At 34.7% G+C, this 13,112-nt stretch overlaps 2 protein-coding genes across 2 annotated transcripts; one reads left to right on the top strand and one right to left on the bottom strand.

Annotated features, from left to right (window-relative positions):
* Positions 1 to 2,152: 2,152 nt before the first annotated feature.
* On the top strand, positions 2,153 to 5,359 carry TRIADDRAFT_50106 (uncharacterized protein; the record flags this gene model as incomplete). Its single annotated transcript, XM_002111216.1, has 13 exons — positions 2,153 to 2,177; positions 2,548 to 2,643; positions 2,885 to 3,051; positions 3,166 to 3,234; positions 3,336 to 3,450; positions 3,553 to 3,680; positions 3,777 to 3,854; positions 3,935 to 4,108; positions 4,229 to 4,381; positions 4,529 to 4,582; positions 4,658 to 4,972; positions 5,114 to 5,199; positions 5,293 to 5,359. 13 exons carry the CDS (start codon positions 2,153 to 2,155, stop codon positions 5,357 to 5,359), a joined length of 1,527 nt encoding a protein of 508 aa, XP_002111252.1.
* A 452-nt stretch (positions 5,360 to 5,811) lies between these two features.
* On the bottom strand, positions 5,812 to 12,098 carry TRIADDRAFT_55011 (uncharacterized protein; the record flags this gene model as incomplete). Its single annotated transcript, XM_002110667.1, has 18 exons — positions 5,812 to 5,983; positions 6,093 to 6,235; positions 6,327 to 6,474; positions 6,563 to 6,786; positions 6,916 to 7,146; positions 7,219 to 7,533; positions 7,724 to 8,141; positions 8,236 to 8,299; positions 8,391 to 8,435; positions 8,576 to 8,611; positions 8,734 to 8,837; positions 8,974 to 9,045; positions 9,188 to 9,248; positions 9,337 to 9,387; positions 9,501 to 9,626; positions 9,851 to 9,989; positions 10,091 to 11,241; positions 12,011 to 12,098. 18 exons carry the CDS (start codon positions 12,096 to 12,098, stop codon positions 5,812 to 5,814), a joined length of 3,588 nt encoding a protein of 1,195 aa, XP_002110703.1.
* Between the last annotated feature and the right edge of the window lie 1,014 nt (positions 12,099 to 13,112).

Raw genomic sequence — 13,112 nt, 5'->3', positions numbered from 1 at the left:
AATCAATCTACCATTTCAATACACTGTATACGTACAACAACATTGAGAGTGCTGTCCATAGCAAAAAAACATAGTCAATATTAGGATGGTTCATCGAAATTGCAAAGTTATAGTATTGAGGCTGTTAGTGACTTTTGCAATTTGTGGTAATCATGGCTACAGAGTACAAAGTGCAAATATGTACATTTTGCAGCCAATGTCCGAAATTATATATGTATTGAGGCTGTTAGTGACTTTTGCAATTTGTGGTAATCATGGCTACAGAGTACAAAGTGCAAATATGTACATTTTTGCAGCCAATGTCCGAAATTATATATATATACAGTACAATATTTCAGCCATGAGGATCTCCATGGCTCAAAATGGTTGCAACAGTTATTAAGAATTTAACTTGTATCGTATTATGCATACAATGTACAAATACAATTGAATGTATGTAACTGATCATTTATAAGATATACAGTAGAGTTACAGCTTATTCAGTAGCAGCTCTAATCTATCAGGTATGTACTATGTACATGCATGCTGTAATTATTAATTGGCTATCCTAATTGGAGGTTCAAGTAAGCAGTTGCGAGTTAGGCAATTACCTGCAATATTCTACATCTAAACATGTCCATACAGTTACAGTAATCTATCGTAACTTGTACTGTCCTCTAATTTGATAATGCAGTACTTACAAGGTTTACCCGTATGCGAGCATGATGAAATAGAGTTATCATTGTGAGCTTCTAGCTTAACTTGATATCCTGCTAATTAGAATAATGATCACCAACGCTTGAACTGGGCACAAAGTAGAATGACTGCCGGCAACTAAGCAAATTCTTGTGCTGTAGACTTGCAAGTAGTAAAGGACTTGGAAGAGGAATTCTATTGCTGTACTATGGGAGCTTGAGCAGTTTTTGATTCATACTGTACTGTATACAGAATCGTAGCCACCTGACTCAGACGGCCGGACATTTCGGCTCTATCTTGTAGAATATTGTTGCAAACACCTCCTACTCGCCATAATGGCATCAAGCGAATGCTCGATTTTGTAATTGACTTATTTTTCTAAATTAAATAATATTACATTGAAATCTATTCTATTTTACTAATTTCTACTGCAAAGTAGTTATATAAGATCCTAAATTTTTTAAATTAGTAGACGTGATTAAGAAAAATAGACACTGAAAATCCATACGAAGTAAGTGATTTTGGGAGATTTCAGCCTCATTTCGTATAAAAACTCTGTCCATCCGACACAGTCGTATCGAGTCCTTCCAGTCGTCCAGGACGGAAAAATCCATACAAAGTAAGTGATTTTGAGAGATTTCAGCCTCATTTCGTATACAAAGTCTGTCCATCCGATACAGTCGTATCGAGTCCTTCCAGTCGTCCAGGACGGACTTGAAAATCCATACGAAGTAATTGATTTTGAGAGATTTCAGCCTCATTTCGTATACAAAGTCTGTCCATCCGATGCAGTCTGTCGAGTCCTTCCAGTCGTCCAGGATGGACTTGACTACAGTACACCGAGTACAGTACAGTAGTGCAGTACAAACAGTATTTTGCAAGGTACTGTACTGTATAGTACTGTACTCATTTGTTTACTCTTTAGCCGGAGACAGATGCTAGTGCTGCTAGCCTGCCACCAAAACTAAAATAGGGTAGAGCAGAAAGTAGCCATAAAGTAGCCGTTTACGGCAATAAAAAGATAATAATAATAGCGATATTACTATTATGACCATGATTAGCTAATTCAAGGCCAAATTTCAGAAAAGTTACAGATAGTAAGGGTTAAAATGACCACCAGAGTAACAGAGTGTACAGTGTACAGTACTCAAAGTACACTATGTACTGTGTACTCTGCAAGAACGGCCGAAGCAAGATCGGTCAAGCGTTTGATTGCCTAGCAACCAGTGACAACAGTTCCCTAGCAACATGGACTGTTAACAAGTAAAATACAGTAATTGAATATTGAGGTACATAGGCCTTCGAGAAGACACTAAATTCATAACCTTGCCATCTCGACGTAGCGTATACAGTAGTACGCTATCAAAAATCCATATCCTTTCATTTTCCTTTGATAAAATAGATTGGCGATAGCTAAAGAAAGAGAAGCTAAATTAAAAGCTAACCAATAAGAAAAACAATCTATCGACGCACCAACATGAGTACAAGACAAATCCTACAAGGTATAAACTAATTAAATCACTAGCTGAATGAATATTACAGTGTCAAATAATCAACGATAGCAAAGGCTATAATTACATTGGGTAGCGAATCGCGTTTCTCCTCATAAGAAATGCCTCGATACTTTGCTAGCGCGATAACGTCTATCTGCAAGATCGATCGATTGATATGAAGCGAATATATTTCTTCGTCTATTCTTGACGTGAATGATATGGATTACTTTTCCATATTTTCAAATACTTTAACTTTCAAACTTTCATCGAGTACTCAAATCCTTTAGATTCATCGGTGTATCAACACCCATCCAAGAATTATTGCCGTTTCTATGATAGAATGAATTTTCTTATAATCCTATTTATTTTTCTCCTGCAGTTTTTGAGCAATATCAGAAAGCTAGAACAACTTTCGTACAAACAGTCGCAGAACTATCATCTCGGCCACAAAATATCGAAATTTTACAAAATGCTGGTAAGTAGCTATACAATAAATCATAATCTATTCAGCCTTAATTGACTTTATAAACTATACCTGTTATAACTTAACATCAATAAAAACTGAACCCATACGAAATAATATCATCTCTCTTGCTTAACTAAAATAGCCAAACTTGATAATAAACCTTCATTCAAGCAAAAGTAACATGAATATATTTTGTTATTCTCATTTCTTTCGCGTTTTTACTCTTTGAATTTTAACCCTCAAAATTAAGGTGTAATGTCTTTACTTCGCCCACTATTATTGGATATCGTTCCTACAATTCAACAAACCGCTGCTTTGGCTTTAGGACGTCTAGCTAATTATAATGATGATCTAGCTATGGCTGTCGTGAAAGGAGATATTTTACCGCAACTGGTATACTCCTTAGCGGAGCAAAATGTAAGCTTTCAATTTATGTTTAACAATTAGAGAGTGTATCCAATTTTCAGTAACATCTAGACATATACGGGCCTAAATCTTACAGTAAAATTAATATTATTATTTTTGGATTAGCGATTTTACAAGAAAGCAGCTGCTTTTGTATTGCGAGCGGTGGCTAGACACTCTCCCGAGCTTGCTCAGGTGCGAAAATTAAATTAAATAACGCAATTCTTAAATTTCTCTTAAATCCGTTACTTGTATTATCGAACATATATATAAATTTATCAATTAATTAATTGCAGCATGTAGTCGATTGTGGAGCCTTAGATGCGCTAGTAGTATGTTTAGAAGAGTTTGATCCTGGTGTTAAGGAAGCAGCAGCATGGGCTCTAGGTTATATTGCTCGCCATAATGCAGGTACAAACTACTTTGTATTGTACTAATTTCTAAATAACCAGAAATAAAAATTATCTTGTTGGATATATCTAATTCTAATTATTTCTCTTAAATAATTCACAGAATTAGCACAAAACGTTGTTGATGCTGGAGCAGTACCACTTCTAGTACTTTGTGTTCAGGAACCGGAGTTATCGCTCAAACGCATTGCAGCATCTGCTTTAAGTGATATATCAAAGCATACCTCAGAGGTTATTCTATATTTGATCATTTAAAGTTTTAAATTATTAAAACTAGTAATCTCTTATAATAATCATAAATATTAATTCTAATTTGTATATTATCAGTTGGCCCAAACTGTTGTCGATGCTGGAGCAATAGCTCATCTCGCTCAAATGATTCTTAACCAGGATGCAAAGTTAAAGGTTAATTAGTGGTTATTACGATTACTGTAGCAATTTATACCGGACAAGCAATTTAATTAAATATTAATTTTGATTGATAGCGCCAAGTCTTTTCAGCTCTCAGCCAGATTGCAAAACATTCAGTTGATCTTGCTGAAATGGTTGTAGAAGCAGAAATCTTTCCTGCTGTACTAAATTGCTTAAAAGATACGGATGAATATGTGAAGAAGAATGTAGCGACACTTATCCGTGAAATTGCAAAGCATACGCCTGAGGTATAGTATATATATATATATATATGTATATCGATATAATGTATTGACAAGAAACTAAAATGATGTATAAAAATAAATAAATCATTGTATTAATTTGGTTACAACCTCTCTTGATTTCAGTTAGCACAGCTGATTGTTAATGCAGGTGGTGTAGCGGCTGTAGTGGATTACGTTGGAGAAACCACAGGAAATGTTCGTTTACCTGGTGTAATGATGTTAGGATATGTAGCCGCCCACTCTGAAAATTTAGCCATGGCCGTTGTAGTATCGAAGGTATGGATTAATAAATAGCACATTATTACTGTATACGAATATGCTGTATAATCCATTCAATTAATAGCATTTATAATTATATCTAAAATAAATTAATTTCAATTTAAATATTAATGCATAAATTTAATCTATTGTAAAAATATGTAGGGTGTTACACAACTATCACTAACAATATCCGAAGAAAAGGAAGATCACATTAGGGTAAGTGGCCTCAAGACAGTTGTAAAAGTAAAGCTAATCAACATGGACCTAATCTGAGATAAATTCTATATGTAGGCTGCCGCAGCATGGGCTCTAGGTCAAATAGGTCGACATACACCTGAGCATGCACGAGCTGTTGCATCCGCTAATGTTTTACCTCGCCTGTTAGAAGCTTATTTGAGCACATTTAGTTCAGAAGATTTGAAAACTAAAGCTAAAAGAGCCTTAAAAAATATTTTACAAAAATGTGTCTATTTACCGGCATTGGAACCTTTACTACACGATGCTCCGCCTAATATACTTAAACATGTTGTTGGTCAATTCTCTAAAGTTCTACCGCACGATAGTAAAGCCAGACGAATGTTTGTTACTAGTGGAGGATTGAAGAAGGTATCTTTACGCACTTATATCATTCAATTTCTTTCAATATGTGTTTCATAGATGTAGATTAATACGACTCGTACAATGATCTTGCCAAGCAGGTTGTATGTTATTATGGATAGTTCTAACTTCTTAAACTACTCTTGTTAGGTTCAAGAAATAAACGCAGAGCCCGGAACCATTTTACACGAATATATCAACACGATTAACAGCTGCTACCCAGAAGAAATTGTGAGGTGAGTCACAAAGCAAGTAATATACATTTCTTGTACCTTTAACAATTTCAAATCTGGCAAAGCGTAACTTTTTCGAATAATATATTTATATAGGTATTATTCCCCTGGTTATTCTGAACGACTTCTTGATCGTGTTGATCAATATGCACCTGGCTCGTAAGCAACAGGAAATCAAGAATCTTATGAAATGAGTTACTCAATTTGTAATAAAATAGTGAATACCGAATAATCATTAACTAAATGTCTTTCTAAAAAAGGCTATATATACTTGCAATTACAATGCTTAAATTGCATTGATATTGTGAAGTCTGCGTACAGTTAATTTAGGTCATACTTATCAACGTATTAATGTCCACATTCCGTTAAAGTTAACTTTTTATTTCAAAATATACTAGTAATAGCAACCCATTTAAATACAATAATATACATAATTTTATTAAAGAATGCTGTTTGTCGATCGTTAAATATCAGCATTTATCGTTAACTGAATATACGTTTTCGTCGGTAATAGTAACATTCAGGCTGTACAAAAAATATTTTTCGTTTAAGTCATAACACATTATGGTAATAATTTACTGCATAAAACTTTAATAAATGCTTATGAATCTCCATTTAACTCCAATCATCGCTGAAATAGTCAATTTTTTTGGCCTTTTCTCCTTCTTTTAAGGCAATTTTATTTAACATTGCACGGCTTTCTTCTATTGCTACATTTGACTGGCATTTTCGCTTGTTAATTTGGTTAATTTCTTCGCTTAATGTATTCTTGGGAATTCTTGATAGTCTAATATATAAAAATATTATAACCTAACTTATATTTTACTCCACTGAGATAAACTTAACAAAATGCAAAAGAAACATTTCACACACAAAAGTAAAGCACACTCTCATACCTGCCAGCAGTTGCTACAGTATTGCGCTTCGGTTCTTCATCATAGCTACTTGTATTACAATCATAATGTTCCGCCAGTTCATGAATGATCTGTCGTTGTTTTGCTTTCATGATCGGAAAAGAGAAGCGTTGAACTTCGCCAGTCTATGTTAAATACGAATTTAAAGTGCGATTAGAACATGAAGCTAACGATTAATCTACAGTATATAAGAAGTGATTCATTGCTAGTCATTACTTCTAGAGCTCTGTTAACTATCAATGCTAAAGATTTTTCAATTGATAAAACCAAGTTTAAATTATGTTGCCCTTCTTCTAATAGCGTCTTGGAGTATTCTTCCCTGAATACTTGCGATTCTTGAATATCCAATGCTTTAGCCAAAGCTCTGCGATAAGGAATTTACATGAGAAGCTTTATAAATAGAAAATAGTAACTGATTGAGATGAATACGCATTTTGTACGTAGCTATCTACCGATTTCTCTCGAGGCGAGCGCACTCGGTATCACATTCCAAACGCCTATTCTCTCTGTTATCTGACGTAATTATATCTGTAATATCAACCGAATTATCACCAATCTGTTGCGAGTGCAGCTTCATGTATAACTTGGATGCATTGTGACGCCTATATTTAGGATTGTTTCTATCTGAGCATAATATCACAGCTTGTCTTCTTCCACAATCACATTTAATGGTGATCTATTAAATAATAAACACCTTCTTAACGCATAAAAAATGACAGTTGTCCACCGTTGATGGCGCTATACTTGTATATGAATACAGTTATAAATTGTAATAATGAATGAAACCTTAACATTTGCAAAATACCTCATGTTTACAAGGTAGATCAGGACACGGAGTATCACCGTGGCAAGGACTATTGCAAGGATGCTCGCAATCACTACGTGGTCTTTGACATGGCTGTCGACATTTATTTTTTTCATCTAAACAATCTCCACTGTGACAATACCGTTGACATTGATGTGAGCATGGTAGTTTCTTCAAGCATAATTCGCCACAAGATACATTCTTGATATGACAAGGGATATTATGCATTTCCTATACAAACAGAAATATTGCCGTGAAAAACTCTAAAATCTATCGGTAACATAGGTATAACAAAAGGTTTACCTTATGTCCACCCATGCAAATCTTCGTCGTTAGAAATGTACAGTTTGGGCAACCATCATAATCTTTACTTTGACACGAGTGTGTAACTGGATGATCACAATCGTGCTCCCTTTGACACAAGTTATCACAAGGAGGTGGTCTAGTTCCGCAAGGGACTAACGGATAAATAACGGCCTCACCACAGTAACAACGTAATTCATCTATACTAAAATTAGGACAAGGCAAACATTTTCCAGAATGGCACGGTTCCTGACATAGGTGAAGTCCGCATGTAAGCTTCCGGTTACATACAAGATCACATATATGTTCGGTATCCTTAATTACAAAAAAATTATAACAGTTAGCATTGTCATAAATGCAAGAACAGTATAATTATATTACAAATAAGTTATACAAGTTCTACTGTAAGTCTGCTTAACAAAAGATCAACCTTCATACTGCAAATACTACAATTACAGGAGATTTAATTAATCAAGTGGAGAAGACCATTGTTAATATCACTAACATTACAGCATTTTTTATTGCATCGATGACGACCGCATTTCTTCTTCTTATTACACGTATAATTACACTTGAAAGTTATATTTTGCTCTAGCTCAACACACGCGATTTCTTTTTTTTCTCGCCCGCAATCACATTTAATTACTGTTGATTTTTCGCAAGGTCCACAAACACCTATGTGGCATGGCTTTTCACACAAGTGCGGTTGACCGTGCTTATCGCGACAATTTAATTCTCGTTGACATATATTATTACATGTGGGAATGGCATCTGTACAAGAATTTCTAGGTTCAGATAGTAATGTAGAAATATCGACTTTTCCGCAAGGACAAGTTTTTATATTTTCAGGAAGCAAAGAACACGAAGGGCATTGTCCTGCATGACATGGTTTAGTGCAGTAATGGTTACCACAATCTAACATCCTATTAATAAATGTACAAACATTCAGTATAATTCCAGTAAACTTTGACTTTACTTTCATTAAACTTAATAGATTTAGGGCATAAAATCTATTACCTTCCACAGATATTTTCGCAAGAATAATATCCAATTTTACCATCAGAATTTATTGACATGTCGCCTATTAAATTTAATTTATCCCGTGATTAATATCATAATATGACCATAGGCAATTGTTTCAGTCCTTCTATCGACTAATTTGCTTTACAAACCTGTACCACATAATGCTTGACGTGAACTACTTCCACAATAGCATCCTGTAATAGAAAAAACACGCATTGATGAAATTAAAAACGCATATTTTATCATGATATTAACAAGGGTAGGTTATCACTAGAAAAAACTGAGTTTTTATATCCTCTGTTCCTATACATATACTACTATACGCATGTATTACCTTGATCAATGATCAATTCACAGGGTGAACAGTCTCCTAAATATGTCCAACAAAAACAGTAATGGTTACCGTGGAAATCGTAGGTTTTGTGACAGTTGCTTGAAATGAAGATAAATTATGATATCGATCTTTCTTTGCGTGTAAACACTTGCAATTACCTGCATGACAAATTTCTTTACAGTAGTGCGTTTGACATGAAAGTAATTTATTGCACTCTACGCCACAGTTAATTTCTGTTAATACGCCACAGCGGACTCGAGTACTAAAAGGATATTTGAAATTTCGTATTATTTAGTGACTCAAGAATCTACAATTGTGATCCATGAAAGATTCAAATAATGATAATAATAAAATTGCAATGTAAGCTTAAGTTTAAGCGTACATCCTACGTTAGCTACCTAGATTTACCACATGAGCACTTTCTATTAATTGTGGCAGGGCAAGGTGGACATGGTCCTGGATGACAAGGCCTATACGTGGTTATTTTACATTTATAAATTATACACGAATGCATCGTTTTCTACCATTCAAATTCATACAGTTTACTGTATTGCGTGGTATATTAGACACTATAACATTCTATTTTAATTAATTAAGTAAATTGCTGCTTACATATTGCAGAGATGAGTACAATGTTCTACTGAACGTTTCTTATGGCATAACATTCCACAAGCTGAAACGATTAAAAATGAAATTAAATTCTTTTCTCGATCGCTCATTTATCCTGAAAGGTCAGTATTTTAACTAGATAATGGACGTACAATGTGGCACACTGTAGCCATAGCGATCAGGTTTAGGATTGGTTGATTTACCTATATAACAATCAAGTACAGGTACCCATTACTGAATTAGATAGTTATAATACCTCATTTTGATGAGATATCAAGTCCATTCTCTTTGTCGTATACGTAGGATAGAATCTTACCGCAAAAGCATTTATAATGATGGGGTACGTAATCTATTAAATTCTGGCATGCTGGACATCTCCATTGCTCGCTGGATTCTATTTGTTTGAGATGGAAGGCAATATTGTTCAAAAATAGTAGTAAAACTTTTGTAGTTTTTTTTTGAAGTTTTGATTAGAAATATTGACGTATAGTTAAATTAAGGTAAATCTAAGCATAAAAGTCTTTCTATTAGTTGTCATAAATCAATCAAGTATTCAATCCCTTTGATTATATTGTTTGAGCGTATGCTTGCCTTCACTTTTAGCCGCAGACGAAGTAGCCCATTTCCTAATGCACGGTAAGTGATAAATGTGAAAGCATGACTGACAGCTCCAAATTCGAGAGTTGATTTTAACAGCTTCACAACAGATCATGCAATCATATTCTTCTTTATGTAACTGTTCGATAAGTATGTCCATTTGATTTTCATCATGTTGTCGTTGTATATTTGGAGGGATATTCTTCTTCTAGATTCGATATTCAATTATAAAATGCTGATATTAATCAAAATAGAGATTTCAAAAGGCTATGCTTGAACATTACTTGAATACCGTCTTCAGTCTGTTACCTTCATATATCGAACATTAATATTGGAAATTTTGTTGTTGTTGTTGTTATTATGGCCATGCGAATTTCTCCAATTTGCTTGAAAAGAGTTTTCGTATCTGTCACCTTTTCTATGTCGAGTAGTTTTACTTGGTGGTAATGGAATTTCGTGTTGATCGACACTATTTCTATTGATTTTATAATTCAACTCGTTTTCATCTTTACGGCTAGGATTATTCTTATCTAATTGATCATCCTGAACGTTGTTGTCATGATCATTGGTAGAATTTGCAGTTTCTTGCTTGGATTCTTTCCTACTACTCAATTTACCTCTGCCTTTACCTCTACGTGTATATTTCTGGGTATCACGTTCTCTATTCCAACTTTTACGTCTATTTCTATCATGATTCTTGACTCCATCAGAATATCGAACATTGCTATCTTTATCATTTTGATGTCGTTTTCCATAGTTTTCATCATATCTATCATCATATCTAGGAGTAGGCTGATTATTGTTCATTTCTAATGGATGTGCATAGACATCTTGTACATCGGTAGAGAGAGTATCGTTCGTTGTAGGATTGAATTGGGCTTGTTGTGTGGTTTGAGTGATTTGATCATAGGATAAAGGTTGTTTGCGAGAGTCCGTCGTAGTATGCTGGTGGAATTGATGCCTATGAGATCTGTTACCATAAGGTTGATTGGAGTGATCGTGAAAGGGGTTTTCTTGTGGCGTTCCATTCCTAGTTGGATGGCGTTTATAATTCTTCTTGTAGTTGTTAGCATGACGATCTTGTTGATCATTTTGCTTCGATGGACGTCGACTATTATAATTGTTATGATTATACCCGCGTGAGAAGCGGTTAGCACCACTTTCGTCCTGATGACGCGTATATTGGAATTTATTTCCAGGATTGATTTGAGCTTGGTTGTCTATTGGACACTCCTTAACTTTAGGATAGCATTCTCCTTCGTCATTTGCACCGGTTGATGATCGATTGTGACGGTCATTGCCATTGCGATCATGCCTAGCATATTTTCCACCCTTGGCACGATTACTTTGTTCTTGATCCTTGCACGAATGTTGTTGCATGCTAATATTGAAATCTTTTTGCAAATAGTAAACACAATTGAAATGGCCAGTCCACAAATTGTCGTCCAGTCTGGATACGTCTAGATGATGCAAGTATGGAAAAAATAGATCAAGATGACCACCAAAAGGGTAAAATAGCTACAGGACAGTCTATCCAATTATAATTATTGCCGATAGCTTGTGCAATAGGCAATGGAATAAATTTCTATCGTCAAATGGCGAGTTGGACGATCTTATAAAGGTTCTTCCTATCCCAGCTTGGCTGTAGTACAACTACCCAAACACTCTATATCACGTAATGTAATAGTATAAGAAAGCCGTGTAAGAAAAAGTAAACTATCCAATGTATCAAAAGCTCCTGGCTCGACTGATTTTTTGCATCGTCAGTCATTTCTATTTTAAGCGCAGTCATGTTACATCATAAATTAGTATGATGATTCTTGCTGGACAATTGATACACGATGAGTATGCATACCCGTATACTACTTTACACCTTGATACTGTACCTGTAATTTTCACACCCGTTGGATTGGCAAGCTTCTTGCATCTACTCTACCCCGACCAGGCTGACAAATGAGTTCAAAAATGGCGAAAAACGTTGAAAAATGGCGAATATGTTGGAAGATGTCGAAAAATGGCTATTTAACCTTGACTTAACTGAATAAATGCATCTTAGATGCCTCTTTTCTAAGTCACTGGTACTAATTGAATAACATAGACCATCTTATATCGCTGTTTCTAAGCCGAACTTTAGTCACAGATAATAACATTCAATGTAATATTCTACCCCGATCAGTCTTACAAATGAGTTAAGAAATGTTGAAGAATGGCGAAGAATGGCTACTTAACCTTGACTTAACTGAATAGATGCATCTTGGATGCCTCTTGGATGCCTCTTTTCTAAGTCACTGGTACTAATTGAAATAACATAGACCATCTTATATCGCTGTTTCTAAGCCGAACTTTAGTCACAGATGATAACATTCAATGTAATATTCTACCCCGATCAGTCTTACAAATGAGTTAAGAAATGTTGAAAAATGGTGAAAAATGGCTACTTAACCTTGACTTAACTGAATAGATGCATCTTGGATGCCTCTTTTCTAAGTCACTGGTACTAATTGAAATAACATAGACCATCTTATATCGCTGTTTCTAAGCCGAACTTTAGTCACAGATGATAACATTCAATGTAATATTCTACCCCGATCAGTCTTACAAATGAGTTAAGAAATGTTGAAAAATGGCGAAAAATGGCTACTTAACCAGGACTTAACTGAATAAATGCATCTTGGATGCCTCTTTTCTAAGTCACTGGGACTAATTGAAATAACATTGACCATCTTACATAGCTGTTTCTAAGCCGAACTTTAGTCACAGATGATAACATTCAATATAATATTCTACCCCGATCAGTCTTACAAATGAGTTAAGAAATGTTGAAAAATGGCGAAAAATGGCTACTTAACCATGACTTAACTGAATAGATGCATCTTGGATGCCTCTTTTCTAAGTCACTGGTACTAATTGAAATAACATTGACCATCTTATATCGCTGTTTCTAAACCGAACTTTAGTCACAGATGATAACATTCAATGTAATTTCTACCCCGATCAGTCTTACAAATGAGTTAAGAAATGTTAAAAAATGGCTACTTAACCTTGACTTAACTGAATAGATGCATCTTAGATGCCTCTTTTCTAAGTCACTGGGACTAATTGAAATAACATAGACCATCTTATATCGCTGTTTCTAAACCGAACTTTAGTCACAGATGATAACATTCAATGTAATATGATTTTATTGAGAAAAAACAGTCCAAAGTCTCGACATGTTTTGCTGAAAATAAATATACAATCTACAGTCTATTCTTGCCATCGATCAACGTTAGTTTTGCAGAAGATTCAATGTAATATGATTTTATTGAGAAAAATCAGTCAGAGTGATGTA

This window comes from Trichoplax adhaerens, genomic scaffold (genome assembly GCF_000150275.1).
Source record: "Trichoplax adhaerens TRIADscaffold_3 genomic scaffold, whole genome shotgun sequence".
Lineage (NCBI taxonomy): Eukaryota > Metazoa > Placozoa > Uniplacotomia > Trichoplacea > Trichoplacidae > Trichoplax > Trichoplax adhaerens.
The sequence above is the reverse complement of the archived record's forward strand: the minus strand, read 5'-3'. Positions and strand labels throughout refer to the sequence as shown.